This window comes from Chiloscyllium punctatum, chromosome 18, assembly GCF_047496795.1.
Source record: "Chiloscyllium punctatum isolate Juve2018m chromosome 18, sChiPun1.3, whole genome shotgun sequence".
NCBI classification, from domain to species: domain Eukaryota; kingdom Metazoa; phylum Chordata; class Chondrichthyes; order Orectolobiformes; family Hemiscylliidae; genus Chiloscyllium; species Chiloscyllium punctatum.
The window spans coordinates 89,590,702-89,611,385 of NC_092756.1; the positions used below are offsets into that span (position 1 = coordinate 89,590,702).

Consider the following 20,684-nt stretch of genomic DNA (forward strand, 5'->3'; position numbering starts at 1 on the left):
TCCCTTTTATATCTTTTCCCTCTCACCATAAACCTATGCCCTCTAGTTTTGGACTCACCCATCCCAGGGAAAAGGACTATTCACCCTATCCACACCCGTCATGATTTTATAAACCTCTATAAGGTCACCCCTCTGCACCTGATGGACCAGGGAAAACAGCTCTAGCTTATTCAGCCTCTCCCTGCAGCTCAAATCCTCCAACCCTGGCAACATCCTTGTAAACTTTTCTGACTCCTTTCAAGTTTCACATCATCTTGCCTATAGCAGAGAGACCAGAATTGCACACAATATTCCAAAAGTGGCTGAACCAATGGCCTATACAGCCAAAAGATGACCTCCCAACTCTTACACTCAATGCTCTGACCAATAAAGGAAAACATACCAAATGCCTTCTTCACTATCCTATCTAACTGCATCTCCACTTTCAAGAAACTATGAACCTGCACTCCAAGGTCTCTTTGTTCAGCAACATTCCCTCGAGCCTTACCATTAAGTATATAAGTCCTGCCCTGAATTGCCTTTCCAAAATGCAGCACCTCCCATTTATCTAAACTTCATCTGTGACTCCTCGGCCCATTGGCCAATCTAATCAAGGTCCTGTTGTAATCTGAGGAAACATTCTTCGCTGTCCACTACACCTCCAATTTTGGTGTCATCTGTAAACTTACTAACTGTACCTCCTATGTTCACATCCAAATCATTTATATGAATGACAAAAAGCAGTGGACCCAGCACCAATCCTGTAGCACACTATTAGTCACTGATCTCCAGCCTGGAAAGCAACCCTCCCACCGCCACCCTCTGTCTTCTACCTTTGAGCCAGTTCTGTATCCAAATGGCTAGTTCTCCCTGTTACCATGTGATCTAACCTTGCTAACCAGTTTCCCATGGGGAACCTTGTCAAATACCTTACTGAAGGCCCTCATCAATCCTCTTCGTTCCTCAGCTTGAGTGAATTAAATGCAGCAATCCAGCGAATCCCATTATCCTGTTGTCTTTGTCTCACAAAGGACCAGATTTATTCAAATCACAAATGGCTACAGTGGGATTCATACAACATAGAACAGTATAGCGCAGAACAGTCCCTTTGGCCCTCGATGTTGCACCAACCAACTTGTATCTAGGGCAGGGCCTTAATCGCTGTACATACGATATTCACAGCTAACAGGCTGTTTGTCTCCACCAGGGCCCAGTCGCAGGTTTAAGAGAGTTGTGGAAACAATCCAGGCACAATTATTAAGTGCCCACGATCAACCCTTGGTTCAGGCACTTGCAGGTAGGTAATCCATACTTTCATAATTGTGTTTGTTTGTATAGAACTGCTGTGTGCAAACTTGCTGTTTTGGGAATGTGATCTGCAAAGGAACAGTGGGATATCAGTTGAAGACAGTTAGCAAGGCTGGGATAATGTAAAGGAGTCTACTAGTGTCAGTGAATTACACGGAGTGTGTTTGGCGTGTGTGCTGAACTGCTGCAGATTTACTCTCTCAGAGGAACGTCCCAGTTGGGGAAAGACTAGACGGAACAGAAACTGAGAACCGAATGGAAACATTGACAACAGGGAGAGCCTGATGATTCATTTTTAATGTAGTTGTGCCTGCCACATTAATGATCTTAATGGAGTTTTGGAGTTTACAGGTATTGTTCAGTGTACCAGTTGGGACTGTGTCAGAACAGTGCACTCAAAAGAGTTCAAAAGCTCCCCCAACTGAACCAGCAAAATGTCCCGGATGAGTTACCCCTGTCCTGTTTCATTGTCATCCAGACAACCATGTCTACTTACGTTTACATAGCACCTGTGTGGTAATAAACCTTCCCAAAGCACTTCAGGACCATTAGAATGCCAAATCTGACACCAAGCTGGTAAGCATTAATCAAAGGAGCCAGTTTAGGCAGCAGTGTATTTCCTGCCAATGCCCCCGAACAGGGACTAGGTGCTGGAGAGGAGATTATTGTGCCCCTCCCATGTGCACTGTTTTTGCCTCTGCCTCACCACTCTGATAACCTCAACCCAGACTGTCCGTCTGGCCACACCCATCAGCACTGCCCTCGATGCCTGACTTTGTAGTTTGTTTAGAGTGGGGCAGTGGGTGAGGAGGTGGTTTGAGACACCGAGGGCTATTTCTGAGCGGTCTCTTTGTGAAAGGCTTTGCGACTCAAATCAGGAGCACTGGGCTGCCTCGATGTAATAAAACTGAAGGATGATGTGATTATCCCAAATCTTACGGTGCTGGTGGGTGTGACATGGTGTATATAGGTGCTGTGACTGCATAGACCGTGAGAGAACTCTGTCCCCATCCTCCTCCCTACAGCTGAGTAGGAAACCAACGTACCTTTTTAAGGAGCATTCCTGTGGAGGTAAGGGAGAGAGAGTTAGAGAGATGCTGTACCAACCTCCAGTGTGGTACAGCATCAAAAACTGGATTATAAATCACAAAGTTGTTTTGCAGGTACAGCAGGTAATTAAAAAGGTAAATGGAATATTGTCCTTCATTGCTAGATGGATGGAGTTTAAAAACTGGGAGGTTTTGCTGCAGTTGTATAGAGTGCTGGAGAGGCTACACCTGTATACAGGTTTGGTCCCCTGACTTGAGAAAGGATGTATTGCCACTGGAGGGGGTATAGAGGAGGTTCACTAGGTTGATTCTGGAGTTGAGGAGATTGGCTCATGAGGAGAGACTGAGTAGACTGGGACTATACTCATTGGAATTGAGAAGAATGGGGGTGGGGGGGGGGGGGGGAGAGGTGGGGGTGATCATATAGAAATATATCAAACTATTAAGGGAATAGATAAGACAGAAGCAGGGAGGTTGTTTCCACTGGCAGGTGGATCTAGAACGAGGGGACACAGCCTCAAAATGAGGGAGCAGGTTTCGGACTGAGTTCAGGTGGAACTTCTTCACCCACAGTGTTGTGAATCTGTGGAATTCCTTGCCCAGTGAAGCAGTTGGGGCTACCTTGTTGAGTGTTTTAAAGGCAGTTGAGTGTTTTAAAGGCAAAGAGAGAGAATTTTGAACAGTAAAGGAATTAAGGGTTAGGGTGAGAGGGCGGGTAAGTGGAGCTGAGTCCATGAAAAGTTCAGCCATGATCTTATTGAATGGTGGAACAGGCTCGATGGGCCTGCTCCTAGTTCTCATGTTCTCAGGAGGCCAGAGCTAGAAGGAATGGGGCCTAGAGGAGAATAGAGAGATGAAGAAGGTGGGGGGGGGGGGGGGGGGGGGGGGGGGAGGTTTGGGGGGATTGCTGGCGGCAAGGATATGGAGGCATTTGAGGGCAAGGGTGTTAATATCAAAATCATGATGTTTCTTAACTGGGAGCCTGTGTAATTCTGGGGTCATCTCTGAATGCAATTTGGTGTGAAGTAGGTGACAGGCAAGAACAGGTGTGAGTAAGGGTCACAAACACAAGCTGCTGGAAAAGCTCAGCAGGTCTGGCAGCATCTGTCGAGAGAAATCCGAGTTAACGTTTCGGGTTGAGTGACCTTTTCCTCAGACCTGGCCACCCTCAACCCAAAAGGCTATCTCTGCTTTCTCTCTTCACAGACCTGCTGAGCTTCTCCAGCAATTCTTATTTTGGTTTCAGATTTGCAACATCTGCAGTTCTTTGTTCTATTACAGTGAAAGGAAAGGACCTTGTCGGGTGGAGAGGGAGGGAGCTTAAATGACAGAACGTTGCATGGGACAAAATCTAAAAGGAGTGACCGTGAGTGACAGGGTGTCTAGATGAGGTGTAAACGATAGGACAGGAGCAGTCTGAATGCAAAGTCAGAAAGTAAAGAAATAAAAGTAAAAATAAAGTGGAGGAAAAAAGGACAGAATTTAATTTTTTTTGAAGTGTGAGTTTGTAGAATGCTGTAAAATGTCTGATTGGAAAATGAGGTGCATTTCCTCAAACTTGCACTGACATTCAGTGGGTGGCATGGTGGCTCAGTGGTTAGCACTGCTGCTTTATAGTGCCAGGGACCTGGGTTTGATTCCAGCCTCGGGTGACTGTCTGTGTGGAGTTTGCACATTGTGTATGTGTCTGCATGGGTTTCCTCCCACAGTCCAAAGATGTGCAGGTCAGATGGATTGGCTGGGCTAAATTGTGCTGTGGTGTCCAGGGATGTGCAGGCTAGGTGGGTTAGTGATGGGTGGGATCTGGATGGTATGCTGTACAGAGGGTTGGTGTGAACCTGATGGGCCGAGTGACCTGCTTCCACACTGTAGGGATTCTGTGATTCATTGGAACACCACAGCGGGTCAGAGTGAGAAGAAGGTCGAGAATCGAAATGACAGCCAATCTTATCTTTCGCTTTCTCTGCCTGTTTTGTTTTAATAGATGAAAAGAACGGCCAATTTAGTCATCCTTCAGGAACTCCAATCCGAGGCGCCCAAAGCATGCCTAGAGCGTGGAACGATTCAGAGTCCGTGGAGCATTTCAAACGAGGTGACTCCAAACATTCATCCTCCTTGAAAGAGAAACCCAAGCTTTTATCTTCCAATGGCACACAAAGTCAACCGTAATAAAAATCGAGCAAAAAAAAAACAATTGGAAAATGAGGCATCTCACACAGTGTTTGTGAGGATGTAAATATCTTTAAACATGAAGAAAAAATGGAACGGAATATGACCTCTATAGTCCCATTTCATTTTATTATTTAAAGATTTAAGGGCCACTACCTGAGGTGTGGGCCTCTGCCTTCTGAGTTGACTTACCCATGATGCTCATATTTGCTTCAGGAAATCATGGGACCTGTTTCCACAGTAACCGTATTCAACCCAGTATATCAGCGGACTGATGGTTTCGAGGCTTTTATGTCTCTACAAACCTTCCCCATGCAAACTCCACGCACCCTCCCACTGGAAGAAGGAAATGTGGGTCGCGAGTGAAAACCGCTTCCCGCTCAGATCCAAAGCGGATCCAGCCAGGAAATTTAGCGGAATCCTCGTCCGGTTTGCATCCAGCACTTTGTAGCCTTGTGGATCAGATCGGTTCACATGACAGTCAAAGGAAAAGCGAGTACTTTTATACAGTTATTTCCCACTTTATTGTCGACACAACGGGCTGCTTGAACTAGTCCTGTTTTATGCAAATATTGCCCACACAAGAGGCTTCAACAGCGACTTATAGGATACAGCGCAACCGAAGCACAAACCATCATTCAATACTACTATTAATTCAACGGCTTTGAAAGTTCAAGTAAAAATTCTCTTTTGGAAACTCATGAAATATTTCAACAGTTAACCGCCGTCTCCATCCCTGACTCTGGGTCACTGTTTGTGGAGAAACTCACTCCCAGAACGTTGTGTTTATTGTCATTGTACGGGCGGCAACTTTACTTTCTGCTCTGCTTCTGCCACAATTGTGGACAAGCTTCCCATTACAAGTGAACCCGGGGTGCCTCTGTTATTTATGATAGTGATGGCTAGGTCCTGCAGCTCAGCATTCTGAATGTCTTTAGAGTACAGACTGTTTATATTGGAACATTAGGCCTCATCTCTGGCCTCTTTTGTGTTCTGGACCAGAATGTAAGAATATGGTGACAAAGCACAGGAATTGGGGCTAGAAATGAGTTTGGTCTCATGCGATGATTAGGATCAGGAGGTGGCCATTCAGCTCCCTGTCCTGCCATTTACTTAGATCACCTCTTCCAACTTGGGAGCTCCAGGAGGCTTTTTCTTTACATCCTATTCCAACATACGGGGGTTAGAACTGGACTGAGAGAAATGTGCAGGGATATGGCGAGCTAGAGACCAAAACAGGCGAAGATATGGGCAATGACTTTAACTCTTCCCATCTGGCAGGTTAAAGGTAGCATTACATCAGATTTATACATTGATTCATCTTCCGTCAAGACAGGAATTATAAAAATCCAGCCAAAATTGTCAAAAGTATCAACCAAGGGATGCAGAGACCACCTTCCATTGAGTCAGAAGCAAAAAGTTTAATATATAGTCACTTGATTATAAAGCACTTGCTGAAAAGGGAGACATTTTGCTAAAGCCTTTCATCTTGCATAACCGCAACAATTTCTCATACAGGTGAAAAGGGTGCTGATTGGTTGGCAAATTGATTGGTTGGGGGTATTGCCATGGAGAAAGCAGCTGAAAGCAAGCTTCAGGGGAATTCAGAAACAGTACAAGACTTGAACAAATTCCTTTCGTTTGCAGAGAACAGGGCCATGTGCATCAATGTACATCACTTCGGAAGAAGAAAGAAATTCAAGACTTGCGTCTTTTCTAAATTACACAGGGGCTGATAACCCCCTGTTGCTTTCATCCTGGCAATGCATTGGCCAATCGATTTGTTTTTTGTCATTTTAATTGTTATTGTTTGAAATTTGGCATTCCTGTGTTTGCCCTGATGAGTGCAAGATGAAAAGCATTGGCAACATATCTCTTTCCAGCTTTAACATAAGTATGTACAAAATTTCTACCTGTCTCTATGGTTGAGCACCTATATATTGCTGCTTCAGTAGATGAGAATTATGAGAGACCAGCACAAGTTAAGAGTCTTTCATAATTAAGAGACTTTGTCATCTTCATTGCAACCAAAATTACAAATAGGCTGGCATCCTGCCAGATGGAATTTTAAGAAAAAAGCTCTCCCAAATAGTGTACTTAGATGTAGAAATGTATAATTTGGCACCTCTTTACACCATCATACCCCATCCCCACCTCATCACAAGTAGGATTTGCTGAGTGAGCACAAAACCCATGGAAAAGTTAGATTACTTGAAAATTGTTCCCTATGACAATGTGATGTTGATTTTGGTGTTTACTGGGGAGGGGTTGGTGTCTGGTTACCCTGTAACATTGTCAAGTGTACCTGACTTACCAGAGCCTCAGTAATGAAGTCAGCTATTCTTGTCCACACTCTTCAACTCTCCAGCATCTGCAGTCCTCACTTTCTCCCGTTCTCGTCCTCCAATCCAATTGCTTTGTCCAGCAAGATTACAGGCTAGCTACCAAAAACATTTTGATCCCCTTACTAGCATTCCTGAGCTAATGACTATACAGAGATTACTGCAATTGACCAGCGATTTGTAATTGATAGGACAGAGAGAATGTTGGGATGGGGTGAAGAGAGGCAGTCTCAGCACTGCTCAGTACTACAATCACAAGATTAGTGCGTGCTGTTGACCTGGCAGATTTTCAGCTGAAAACTGAAGGTGGCCTACAAAAAAAATTTTTTAATGAGGGCGACCATTTGGCCATCAAGCTAATTATTCCACAGCACCCCCCTCCCCATAACAATCACCTTTTAAATGACTCTGGCCTCCTTAACAGACCATCTCTTAGATTTTGCAAAGGGTGGCTAACACCTTGTGCCTCAACCAATTTTTCCCAATAGCAAAAAAGAAAGCATCCTCTCCTCCTTTTGTGTTTTGCCTCCTATTGGTAGAACCTGTGGAAAATGGCTGACAGAAATCAAAGAAAAGTAGATGTGCACAGTTGTGAAAACAAAATAAGAGTATCAAAATATAATTGCTCAGTAATACAGAACTGGTGTGTTGCTGAACGGAACATTATTATTGAAGCTCTCTCTCGCTGTGGAGGTTCCAGTGTTGGACTGGGGTGGACAAGGTCCGAAGTCAGTCCTGACAAAGGGGCAACACTTCCAAACATTGAGATTTCAAATAAACCTGTTGGACTATAATCTGGTGTCATCTGACTTCTGAGCCCGTCTATCTTACACTCATCAGATCAGATACAAGAATACCAAATTTCAAAGGGAGCAATCATTTCTACTGAATGAAAGCAAGGACCAAAATGGGTCAAGACATTGTCACGGAAAAGCTTTTGCAGCTTGTCTCCTCTTTAAGCAACCATCAACATAGTTAGGTTATAGCAAGTAAACAGTGAGCCCCTCTCACATTATACCCCTTAATTGAGGTGAACAGGGACAAGGGCTGTACTGCAAGTACTCTAGGCTGGATAGACAAAGCCTTCATGCTGTCTGCCACCAATATTTCTTTCCTAGCCCCTTTCCTGATCATAGTTCCTGTATGTTGAACTCCTGTATGTACACAATGTCCAAGTGTTTGTGTGTATTTTTTTATGTTGATAATATGCAGTAAAGCTGAATGTACTGTACATCCAGTCCACAGATTATTTCTCCGTACAGAACTCAAAGAATTCAAGTTTGCTATGGACGATTCCAGAATCAGCAGGATGCTTACATGCAAGGTGGGGGTTTTCTCCCCATTCGCCACATGTTTTATTTGATGCCAATATAATACTTCCTCATCAACTGAACAAACTTGTAAATTTGTATATGAATTTAGTGGGCTAGTTTAAATTAACAAATAAAAGTCATATACGAGAAATAAGTCAGTCTTTCAATTAGTTTTTTTTACCACACAAACTATAAATTTACACACAAGATGCAAAATCTGACATTAGTAAGGCAAATCTCAGACTACATGCATAATTGTCCTTGCACCAAGATACTAGATACAGCCAACTGAGACTGGAAAATCCCAGATTTGTTCCTTCGCCTGTATAGAAATTGGGTTGTTTCAATGTGCTGTTACCATTGCCCTCAGCACCACTGGGTCTTTTGGGGAAATCTGAAGTCAAAGATGTTGTGCGCTTGAGACAGGTGAGCATTGCTGAACCCAACTCTGTCATCAACAGGCCAAATCCACTGTCTGGACATACACTTTTTAAAAAACTCATTGACCAAAGTGCAGGGGGACTGGTGTCTGTAAAATAATGGCATATTCAGGAGGAGGAAAGATGGAGTAAGATTTGTTTTGCTTCTTGCCAAAGAAAAAAAGTGTGACAATTATTAAGTAAGTGTATCCTTCATACAGGAGGACAGTTGCTTTCAGAAAGAGAAAAAGCTGAATGGATTTCCTGCGATTTTATAACCATGAAAGCAATGTTAGATCATATTCTGCTGCATCTCTTTATGGACAATGACTAATCATTAAGTATAACACAGGATGAAGTCAATAACTGACATGCTCATTTTGGATACCTAACAAAAAGCAGGCATATAAACAAATAAGTTTTAAAATATAAAAGCTGAAAAAAATGGAAGAAGCCATACACAATGTTAAAATTATTCTTTTTATTTTTCAGTTTTCTTATGAGACGCAATGTATGATCTTAAGAGTTATATTACATCCAGTATTAATAGACTACCTTGGGCTTTCTGTAAATTAACTCATCATAGCAACAAGCTAGCACCATCAGTGCAGTTATGGGTTGAAGCCAAAGCATGCCTTTTGATCTGGCACTGTCTCTATGTAAGTTTCCTGTCAGCAAGTCTCTGAGTGCGCTCACAGTGGAGGACCCCACACTATCTGTTCACACTGATCCCAACCCTAAGGCCTCCTAACAATGGTGAAATAAATCTAAAAGTCTATAAGCAATCAAATTATACGAAAGACAACTGGTGTGCAATTTGTCTTGGTGTCTCATTTCAATTCATCACACCTGGCAATATCTCAGGCATCCTCATTACAAGCTCAGAAGTAGCATAGATATGCAAGTTCAGAGAGGAGATGATGCAAAAAGAAATCATTGCCGATACTCTTCCATCACTCCAGCCATGGAGATCGAGGAGTCTTCCCCACAGTAAACCCAAAACTCTTTGCTTTCTTTGGAATGAGGTAAGTTCTGTCTTGTAATCACACCAAATGGCTAAGCTTATACCCTAAAAGTCAAGCAGTTGCGTTCCAGTCCACTAGCCTAGGTGTGAACCTTCTAGAGAACATACACATCTGCTCAATAATTTGATATTTATAAAAAAAATAAAATCCTACCTATGCCACCTCAAAAAAAGGATGTCATAGCTTCAGAATGAGAGAGAGAGAGAGACTGGCTTCATTGTCACTCAAACACATCAGCGCAGTCCAATATTACCTTCAACCCTGATATGTTACATGTAACTAATGCACGTGATCACTCCTGCTACATGGTCAACACTCTTGAGTTCTGTCACCAATCATTACTACACATTTTTCTCAAGATCTTTGCATACAAAAAAAAATCAAAAACAGTAATATGGACGTCCTGCACTTAATAACACAATGTACAGTGGATACATTAGGGAGTGATAAATCTGGATGTTAAAATAAATTCAGTGGCATCAGGCAATACAACTCATTCATACTTGCAACTCTCATGAATTCAGCCCAGAGATGCCTCCTTGGTGTGCAAATCCCTCACTCCCAATCACACAGGCACAGTTTCTATAAATGACATGGGACATGTCATTTTTCTAATTATCGAGTCCCCGAACCATATTCACAAAAATAGTTTGGCATTGTAACTACCCAAACCGCAAATCCTTTCTTTATTCAGATGTAGGCAGTTCCTTTCTTCTCCAAACTGTCTCTTTGAGCTTACTGCTGTCTCATGTATCAGGACAGGGACCACATGTGATGCGCAGTAACATTTGTCCTGAGCCAGTCTTTGTAGGTTTGCAAGATCCAGAGATCCTGAATAGGGTTGGTCTCTTGGGTGTCAAAGAATTAAAACCAGCATTGTTATCTCCAACTCTAGACCCACAAGCATCTTGAACCTGCCATGCCCATCTACTCCTAGCTTGCTCAGCAGAGAGACAGAGAAATTCCTGGAGAGTAAACATGCCAAATTTGACCTCACCAATTGAATACTCATTTAAATGGAGAAGAACATTGGTGCTATCTGGTGCTCCAAGCCACCAGCTGGTCACTCTAAGCAGTGTTGATACAACCTATCTTCTGCTCCAGTTGACAAAAGGAACACAAACTGCCAAAAATAAATAGTATTTGCACTGACAGAAAAAACAAACAAAAATCAAAATCCTCTAACTGTTCGTGAAACTTTTAAATATTTTATAACTTTTGCACAGACCACCTTACTGTGAAGTAAATCAGCAAGTTAATAAAAATCAATTATTTAATAAATGTCTTTAAGTATATTGCCTTGTTACAATCATTAAAAATTAGACCCAGAAACTCTGGCAGCTCATAAACCAAGTCGACTTCACATGTCACTGACAGATTGTGCCAATGGCGCCACTGAAGCAAACTAGTTTTACAAGCAGGCATTCCCCCACTAACCCCGTACCTCCTTTCAAACTCTGTGGCCTTCACTATAAAATTACACATTTCAAGTTGTTACCAGCTGTACTCTAAAATCCAAAGCAGAGATAGTTGAAATCATAACTGATTTGATAGTGGTCAACAGTGTTCATATCCTACCTTTCCTTCCTTCCCTGGCGGAATTAATCCTGACTGGGGTATACTCCTACCCCTACTGTTGTGGAGAACAATAAAACACTCGAATTATAGCTATTGAAAACTTTAAAAGTGCAAACATCTGAAAAACAAACAATAATCCATGGGCACTCGAGTTATAGCTAGTAGGCAAAATCTGTGTTTTACTTACTCTGCTCTCTATAATTTATTGTCAGTCACAAACTAACAAAAGCAATGGAACAACTCTCAAAGGTGTTATAATGATCTGGTGTCACAGTGGTCTCTGCGAAATTCCACAAATATAGCTAGCATTCGTTTCCAGTTCTTAAAAAGCTTCCATTAAAGAGAACCGAGAGAAAAAACATTTTACAAATTGCTGTGTGGTAAAACTTCTGCTTGATGATGGGAAAAGGAGAAAATAAACAGAACCTCATTAGAGGTCACACTAACCAATCCACTACAAATAAGATTCTTAAATTGGTTTCAGAATTAAAGATCTCTGAAAAGTACAGGACAAATACCAAAATCTTGAGGAAACCTCTCATGACCCAACTTTTCTTTGGCCTTAGCAATTTCATGCTAGCACAGCAGGAAAACACTGGAGGCCTGTAGATGTGTTTTATTCAGTAGTCTTGTGGTCGTATCCCTATATAGAAGAAGATTAAAAGTATTAATGCGAGAATAGAAAGGGGAGAAGAGCCACAGTCTAAAGAGTTTCACAACTTAAACCACTGTTTTCCATTAATCACATTTCCTACCACCTTCCAAACGATATAATCTCATTGCTACCAGAAGAGAGTGAGCAAGAACCTCCATCTGTGACGCTGTTTTCATTTTATCATGCTAAAACTTATATTGGCTCCAAAGGGCAAAACACAGTAAAACTCTCATAAATAACAAGATGACTTAAACCCATAGGCACAAGCAAGAGGTGAGTCATACCCACAATTCTATCATCATCTGTGGAAATATTTTCACCTATTCCACCAAGCCAAGTCAGTAGTGTAATATGTTAATGCTAAAATTAAAGATTTAGAATTGATAGTAGTCTTAATCCTGCCCCATCAACATGGACTACAGTGCAAACCAGCCCTAATTCAATCCTGTCTAGTAATTGCACTCTGTGGAAAATGGAAAACTGCCATATTGCTGTAGTTTTTCCCAAGACTGGGGCTGAAGTATGTTATCGAGACAGGGGAGAGGGGATATTACTCTGCAACAAGTACATGCTATTATCGTGTACCTGAGCCGACAATGGAAAGTGTTCTGTTCCCAGGATGGGTTCCTTTCATCTGACGAGCAGGAAAACCCAATGCTTGCGTGAGCCAAATATATACCAGTTTTAGGGAACATTCAAATCACCATGGGTACTTTTTTTTTGAGACTGAGTGAGCACTTCTAAACTCACCAATAATTCAAAGAATGCATGCAGGATGTATAACAAGTTGCACGTCATGAAGGTATCTCAGACCCACTAAGATCATTAAGTCTTCAATAAAGCTCATTTAATGGCACGAGAAAAAGGGGGAGCAGTAGGGAAAGGAGAAAGGAGTAAAGCAAAAACAGTCTCCAACTCACTTACAAATATACTCCAGGAATCGTCAATAATGAAAGAAATAAAACAAACCTACATGCAGACTACAGAAGCTTTTATCTGTTCTATCCCATTAGGCATTTCTCCAAAAGAACTTTCTGATCTCATTTCTCCTGCCTGCACAATTATGGCATTCAGGGCACTGACCATGCCAGACTAGAGAGTGGTAAGTGAGCACCTAAAAGGATACTTCGGATGTGACAGTGCATAGTGTTAGTTATTTCCTGGCAGCGAGCAAGTTATGAGAATCTTCCGCAGAAGTGAAAAAAAAACTCATGACTTGCTGTCACTGGTGGTCTGAAGTCGGTGGGGGTTGGGGGTGGCGGGGGAGAGAAAATTGACACCTTTTCATTAGATAAAAGTTAATAGTCAGTGAGGCTGTCAGAAAGGATAACTGCTGTATGGGTAGGGGTTTCAACACAGTCACCACTTTGGGCCACTTGGTATCACTGATCTGTTGGTCACATATTTCTTCAACGTTGCCATGGGCAACATGATTCCTTAAGTTATTATTCTTTCCACTAAAGAAAATATTTCTAATATCCACGAGATGCACTGGCCGCCTGGTTCATCTGTGGTTCACATGGTTCTGGGGCTGCGGTGTACCACAGAGGAGAACATCTGTTAAGTCCCTCATCACAGCCATTTCCTTGGGGTCGATGAGATTAAACTCTCTGACAAAGATCAGAAAGTGCATGTACACGGTATTGAGATGTGGGTACAGTTCAAGGGCCACAACTTCCTTGAAGTGAGCACAGTAGATATGAGCAAGAACATGGAAGAGGTAGCGGCTGATCTTCTGGACGAGTGATTCAAAAGAACTCGGGAAGTCTTTACCTGTTGGTAAAATGGGAGATCAATCAACTTCACTAGAGCAAGAGCAATGATCCTATATATACCTGGACAATCAATGCAAACACAAAACAGATTAATGATGCAGCTGAGAATTTTCAAAAGTTTGTCCAGCATTCAACTGTTGTATGAGGAAGAGAACAAAGTCGAATTTATCCTCTTTTCATTCGATGTGAACTAAGAAAGCAGGTTGAGCTGTTTAGAAAACAGTAAATGTTGGACTTCTCATCCAAGTTGCTGATCCAACATCAGCAATTGATAAGGTTAATTATTACAAGGGTCACTACGACACTAAACATGTCTGGGTTCATTCCAGTTGTTATAATATTCATTTGCCAAGTAATCATTTTGGGAATGAAAAATCAGAGAATTAGTCAAGTTTGCACCAATTCATTAACAAAGATTGTAGGTATATGTAAGCAGACCTGTTTGCAAACAAGTGTGCTGTTGGAGTCTAGAAACGGTAACAGGCAGAAATCTTGTCACACATGCTGAACACCTCTTAAATATATTTGAAAAACTCACCATACTTAGTAGGGAAGATTTCCTCATCAGTCAATAGTTTTTGGATGTGCGTCATCACTAGGTCAATGTACTGTGGTGCAGTACACTTTATTTTCTTCCCTCGTTCATCTATCCAGAAGTATTGACTGCAAACAGATTATAGGTGACAGGATAAGCAACATGGACTCCTACAATGTATCTACATGGCCAGGATCTGTGAGCATCTGCAATCTATTCAACATTAAAGGCCATTGCAACAAACTCTAGCCTATCCTGTCCTATCCTAGCATATTTAGGAACACAGAAGAAGTCCTTTGAGCCTACTCCAATACATAGAATGGCCAGATTGCCTTAAAAGGCTAGACAGGCTTGCCCTATATCATCTATCTCTGGAGTAGTGGTGCTGGAAGAGCACAGCAGTTCAGGCAGCATCAGAAGAGTCAAAGGTAACTTAATTGAAATATACAAGAATCCTGAGGGGAGTTGACTGGGTGGATGTCAAAAGGATACAGCCGCTTGCAAGAGAATCTAGAATGAAGGATCTAAACTGGGGTCAAAAATGAAGGCCTGCCCATTTAAGACAGTGAAGAAACATTTTTCTCTCAGAGGATTGAGAGTCTTTCAATTCTCTTCCTCAAAAGGCAGTGGATGTCACATCTTTAAGTATTCTTCAGGTTGAGTTAGATCGATTCTTAATTAGGATAGGGATGAAAGGTTATCAGCGATATGCAAGAATGCAGAATTGAGGTCAAAATCATATCATCCGTGATCTTAGAGAATGGTAGAGCAGGCTCAAAGGGACAAATGACCTACTCTTGTTCCTTGATTGTTCAATCAGCCACTTGATTGAATTACAGCTCATCTGTACTTTGACTGCATTTAGTCTGAATCCTTTGATACCCTTAGCTAGTAAAGAACTGCCAACTGTAGTCCTGAAAACTTTCTAATAACCCAGTAAGTACAACCATTTGGGGGAAGTATGAATTTCCATTACTTTCTGCACAGAATTTAAGCATACAGATGAAAATATGCTGCAATGCCATATTCTCAGTCAGATTAACAAAACAAAATTACTGTTATATTTGCAGGGATATTCAATTCTTGAGGTCAGACAAAGCCATTTTAACTGCATGGACAGCTGGTTTGCGAGGCAGAGTGCTGCCAACATGTGTTCAATTCCCATCTTGGCTGAGGTTCTTTCACTGTATATTCTGATCCAACTCTGTGTTGCCATCACCAAACTCAACAATAAAACCACACAAACTGAGCATTGTTCACCAAGCATATTCTTCTCACTTCTGCCCCACCATCCTCCTCTCTGTGAAATGGGCGTGAAACGAGCTGGGCAGACGCAACTAGGTCCATCTAAGATGCAGGTATGAAGTGGAATGCATTGTCGAAAACCTGCAACTTCCCTGTTATCAGATTATCATTCTTCACCTGAGGCAAAGTGACCTTTGGATTAAACTCACACTCAGGCATCTCTCTGCAATGCGACTGTGACAACTTTCACTGTATATTCTGATCGAACTCTGTGATACTACCACCAAACTCAACAATAAAATCTGACAGACCGAACACAGTTCTCCAAGCAGATCCCTTCCACCTCTGGGACCTCCCTCCTCTCGGCGAGCTTTATGTGAAATGGGTCGGGCAGATTCAACTTAGTTGATTTTCCCTTTAATTCTCTCACTCTATGTGGAAATGGATCTGACTGCCATATTTCTTCTTTGTGTTGTGTGTGGAGCTGGATGTTGAATATCTATATAATGGACTCATCTGTGATTTTAACTGTTGTATGGTCCTTAAAGATGACACATTAACAAGTCACATTGTTGTGGGAAGTTGTTCTGGATTAAATAAAAGATGATCAAAATATATAGCATAAAACACAAACAAATACTTACACATTACATGCATTCATTACAGGACAGCTTTCTGCTGTGCAGAATTCAGAGATAGCACTGTACTGCAGATTTATGTGATTGAAGAATGTCATTGCTATCAAAACAAAAATAATAGTAAACAACAGAGACACAATGTTATATTTTAAACAATATTTTGTAGAAACAAAGTTCTTGCTTTACTTTCTTCCTCTCTAGGGCAGTGCACCCCGCACCACCATCTCTCTGCTCCCCCCTCCCCCCAAATTCCACTCTCGTTTCTTTTAGCAATATGGCTCACAGGCATCTACATCCCCAAGATTATAAATACAGTATTTATAATCCAGTAAACTATCCAAAGAGCACAAAGTCAATTGTTGGAACATGAATAATTTTCTGGGCTGTGTAAAGGTGCTCCAGGTCCAGAGGAAGATTTACAATGATACTGACAACTCCGTGGATTCAGTCTACATAATCTATTGGAGATTAATTTGAATGATTAGGTTGCAGTCAAGAATGAAGCACAACCTCTTTAATGGAAGTGTTCATGATTATACAAAACAACAGAATGGAAAATCAATACTCGACTTTAATGGCTTCTCTGTCTAAAGGAGGGAGCAGAGAGTTTCCTGTTCAGTTCTTGCTTAGCATACCATCATGGAGGAATGAATGCATTACTTGAACAGATTTCACAACAGAAAAACACAGTTATTCTTTTACTAAGCCCTCTAGTGACTCAGTCAAGGCTGTGGTTCATTCAAGATACAGGTATGACAGAGGAATGCATTGTCTAAAAATGTCCTTTTATCAGATTAACAAAAACAAGAAATGCTTCATTCAGTCACAATAAGTCAGTGCCCTGCTCACCACAAGTGTATGAGCTACAAATGTGAATGGAAAGAGATTGCTTGTGAAAGAGAAAACAAAGAGAAAGTGAAAGGAGGATAACAAACACCTGTGAATTCACAGCAAGTCAGTCACCGTGAGAAACAAAACAAATATAGATTTCATTTCACCGAGATCCCCATCAGAAATGGTTGCAAGTTGTACTTCTGGAACATTAACCTACGACACGGGCAGATGTGATGTATGTATGTCAGTAGCAGTTATTTCTTGATTTTTTTGAAACTTTCATTTATGCGTTTTATTTTATTGTGACAAAGACGCAAGTGAGCTACACGATAATGTATAGAACAACAACTTGCTGGGAAGTTATTTTCTTAATGTTTAACACCTATAATAATTTTGTACATAGCACAAACAGCATACAGAGTACTACTTTTGTGAAGTATGACCTGGGTTAAAAGTCCTCTAAGTGTCACAGTTTGACAACAGTTGGTTACACCTTTGTCAGAGTCAAAATTAGAACACTAACCCTGGGAAATCCTGCAATGATGTCCTGGGATCATGACCCGAAAACCACAAACATTTTCCCTTGCACCAGATATCATTTCAAACAGCAGAGTGTTATTCCTGATTCACATTGATTCCCATTGTGTTTGAGTTCCTTGATGTCATACTATGTCAAATACTGCTTTGATATCAAGGACAGTCACTCTCATTTCACTTCTGGAACTAAGCTCTTCTGTCCACGTTCGGACCAGGGTCAGGAGCTGAGTGACCCTGGTGGAACGCAGAGTGCCAGACTGCACGATATTGCTAAGAAAGTGATGCTTGATATAGCATTACAGCTTGTTCACACCACTAAAATCAAGGCACAACATTTCTGCGTTTACAGGACTAAAAAGTAACTAACTGGAAAATGCTTTGACCACTATGGAGATTTGTGAGAAAGTTCGGCCTTTTACTTTAAAAAGTATGGATAGGTATTTTCAGTTCTGTTGTCTCCCTATATGAATCTTCTTCATTTCTCTGTATTTTACCAAATACAGTTATTAGTTCACACTGTTATGCTACAAATAAATCTCAAAGCTTATACTGACAGTTTTAGCTTATACTGACAGCAACATTTGATCTATACCTTTGGTCTTTTAGAGTCCTCCTTACTAAGCACCATTTTCTTTAAAAAACAAGACAAACCAAGTGATTTTTTTCCAGGAATTTGCAATGATTTTCTTTAAAAGGCTGCTGTGACATATCTAAGAGTGCTACAAGACAACTGTCCCACACAATTTACCTCCATCTCTATCTCACCAGGAAATTTCCACCCTTTACCTAAACAAGCCTAGAAAGTCACCAAGGAAAAAAAACTGTAGGAGAGAAAACTCCACACCCATTAAAGTGCCTCTGAAGCTCCAATGCATAGGGCCACCATACTTTTCTCTTGTCGTGATTCTCTGCATTATTGTGAAATTTACTCACTGTTATTGGCCAACCATTCATTCTGGTCAATTTCTCTGGGCAAGCTCACAAGCATGGGCAAATCTGCATCAGACACTCGAGCAGAGGCGTATTCTGCCTCGAGATACAACTTCTTCTCTTCGGTCGATGGCAGCTTTTCATCTGGCTTTGATTTTGCAGTCTTTCTGAGGGAGATAAAGATAAATTATAAATAAAATCAGAAAAAGGTGACATGCATTGAAACGTAAAACATTTTTTTTTAAATTGCAGGTACAAGTTGGTAATGTTCAGTTTTCTAGTCTACCACTATTCCCATATTCACTCAGTTTAATACTGTCAGCAATACAAACAATGCACATACACAACCATCAAGAGTTGTTTGAGAGCTTGCTGGTTAGGCAAATATTACATCCAACAAGGCTCCAATCCATTTCCTAATTATACCTAGTACCGTCATGTTAGACTTTGGAAGCACTGTCATGGCAAGCCTTGAAAGCACTGTTCGCATTACCATTTAAACATCTGCTCAAACAGAATACAAGAAAAATACAAGGAGTCTCTCTTTCCTAAACAATATCCCTTTCTCCACCACCCCAATATTTCCTCCCCTTCCTTTCCTCACCAAAACAATTTCTGTCTATCCTCCAGCTATATTCCCAACTTTCTCCCCAAGCTGTGTAATAGCGCAACTTTTTTTATGATGCTTCGCCTCCCCTTCTGCATTGTTAGTGTGGTGAAATTGAGATCTGTCTTTCCATCTTGGTTTATTTCAGTTTATTAAAGTTGAACTCTCTCTCCATGGCTTTTCAATTACTTACAATCTATGATTTTGCATAAACTTTCATTGAATACTTCATTCTATCTTTTAAAACATTCAAATTTTGCTGGTGTCCAAATCCCTATTGTAGCTGTTTGCTTTTATGATTATTACAATTCCCTCTATTGTGATCGGAGCCTCCTCACTCAATTCTCCTTTACAATAGTGCAGTCCTGATGTGAAAAGATTACCCAACAGAAGCAAACTTCCACACAGCCTAAATGACCCATATCTGACTGGTCATGCATTCCAACTCCAAATCAAAACAGAGGTAAAAATATCAAATTCTGAAAATTGTGCAGTTTTATTTATTTATTTATTTTTTACACACGGAATATAACAAATAAAAGGATCGCCTGAAAACAATGCCGTTTCAATTAAGAACTCAGCATTTGAAGCCAAATCTCAGTTTTCCATGGGGCTATGCATTTGGATTCCCACATACACAAAAAATGTATTTAAAGAAAAACAGACTGGCTGATCTGCTCACATGGCTGCATAAGCTCATTACAGCAGCATAAACAGGAGACGTTTTCACACTGCCATTTAGGAACTTGCTTCTCATTCATGAAATTGTGATGGTGTCAGGAAGAAGAAAATCAAAGCAAATGTTAAATACTTAAGAGATATTATTACACACCAACTGGAGCAGGTGAGACTTGGACCCAGGCTTCCTAGCTCAGAGGTAGGGACACTGTCCCTGTGCCGCAACAGCTCCTCAAAAGCAACAGTTGATTTCTCTAATCAACATGATCAGAGAGGTTCTTACACACCTCTGGTGTGGGTGGGACTTGACCCTGGGTCAGAGGTCCAGGGCAGGGACACTAACCACTGTGTCACAAGAGCCACATGGTGGCTCAGTGGTTAGCACTGCTGCCTCACAGCTCCCAAGTTCGATTCCAGCCTTGGGCGACTGTCTGTGTGGAGTTTGCACATTCTCCCAGTGTCTGTGTGGGTTTCCTCCGGGTGCTCCGGTTTCCTCCCACAGTCCAAAGATGTGCAGGTCAGGTGAATTGGCCATGGTCAATTGTCCATAGTGTTAGGTGCAATAGTCAGAGGGAAATGCGTCTGCGTGGGTTACTCTTCAGTGGGTCGGTGTGGACTGGTTGGGCAAAAGGGCCTGTTTCCGCAATGTAGGGAATCTAATCTAATCTAATCATTTCCAGCCCTAAAAACTAAACATTTCCAGCTAAACGGGCCAAATGCAATCTTCATAAAACAGCAACAGAGCACACTCAAAAACAAGCAGGAAGATAATCAAAAAAAATATACTAAAGTAGTTACAAAAATTAATAAAACATTTAGAAAGGATAACAGCAAAACAACGAAATCTCTGCAAAAAGCTTTCCTCTTTAAAAGGTACCAAATTGATTTGTCAGTGCCCCAAGAATATATCATACTAAAATCAAACAAAAAGTTATATTATTAGTATTATTCTTTCACGGCACCAGCTCTCAACTGCCCTGGATGAAGAGGTTGCTCCAGTGGCGTCAACTTTCAGAGTGCAGCCACAACTGCCCTTCTTCAGAGGTTAACATCCATCAATACATTGTG

At 41.3% G+C, this 20,684-nt stretch overlaps 2 protein-coding genes across 7 annotated transcripts in view; one reads left to right on the forward strand and one right to left on the reverse strand.

The window, feature by feature from the left end:
* LOC140489299 (serine/threonine-protein kinase BRSK2-like) overlaps positions 1 to 8,314 on the forward strand; it is a 189,300-nt gene extending 180,986 nt beyond the window's left edge. For all 4 annotated transcript variants that reach the window (XM_072588690.1, XM_072588691.1, XM_072588693.1 and 1 more), the window contains 2 exons: positions 1,187 to 1,276; positions 4,321 to 8,314. In XM_072588690.1, coding sequence (XP_072444791.1) covers positions 1,187 to 1,276; positions 4,321 to 4,505 — 275 coding nt within the window. In that variant the 3' untranslated portion in view covers positions 4,506 to 8,314. The remainder of the gene's footprint in view (positions 1 to 1,186; positions 1,277 to 4,320) is intronic.
* A 731-nt stretch (positions 8,315 to 9,045) lies between these two features.
* LOC140489300 (MOB kinase activator 2-like) overlaps positions 9,046 to 20,684 on the reverse strand; it is a 49,607-nt gene continuing 37,968 nt past the window's right edge. For 2 of the 3 annotated variants that reach the window (XM_072588696.1, XM_072588695.1), the window contains exons 2-5: positions 18,335 to 18,498; positions 16,037 to 16,130; positions 14,151 to 14,275; positions 9,046 to 13,610 (exon numbers count right to left, since the gene is read on the reverse strand). In XM_072588696.1, coding sequence (XP_072444797.1) covers positions 13,342 to 13,610; positions 14,151 to 14,275; positions 16,037 to 16,130; positions 18,335 to 18,498 — 652 coding nt within the window. In that variant the 3' untranslated portion in view covers positions 9,046 to 13,341. The remainder of the gene's footprint in view (positions 13,611 to 14,150; positions 14,276 to 16,036; positions 16,131 to 18,334; positions 18,499 to 20,684) is intronic. The other variant, XM_072588697.1, reaches the window with a different exon arrangement.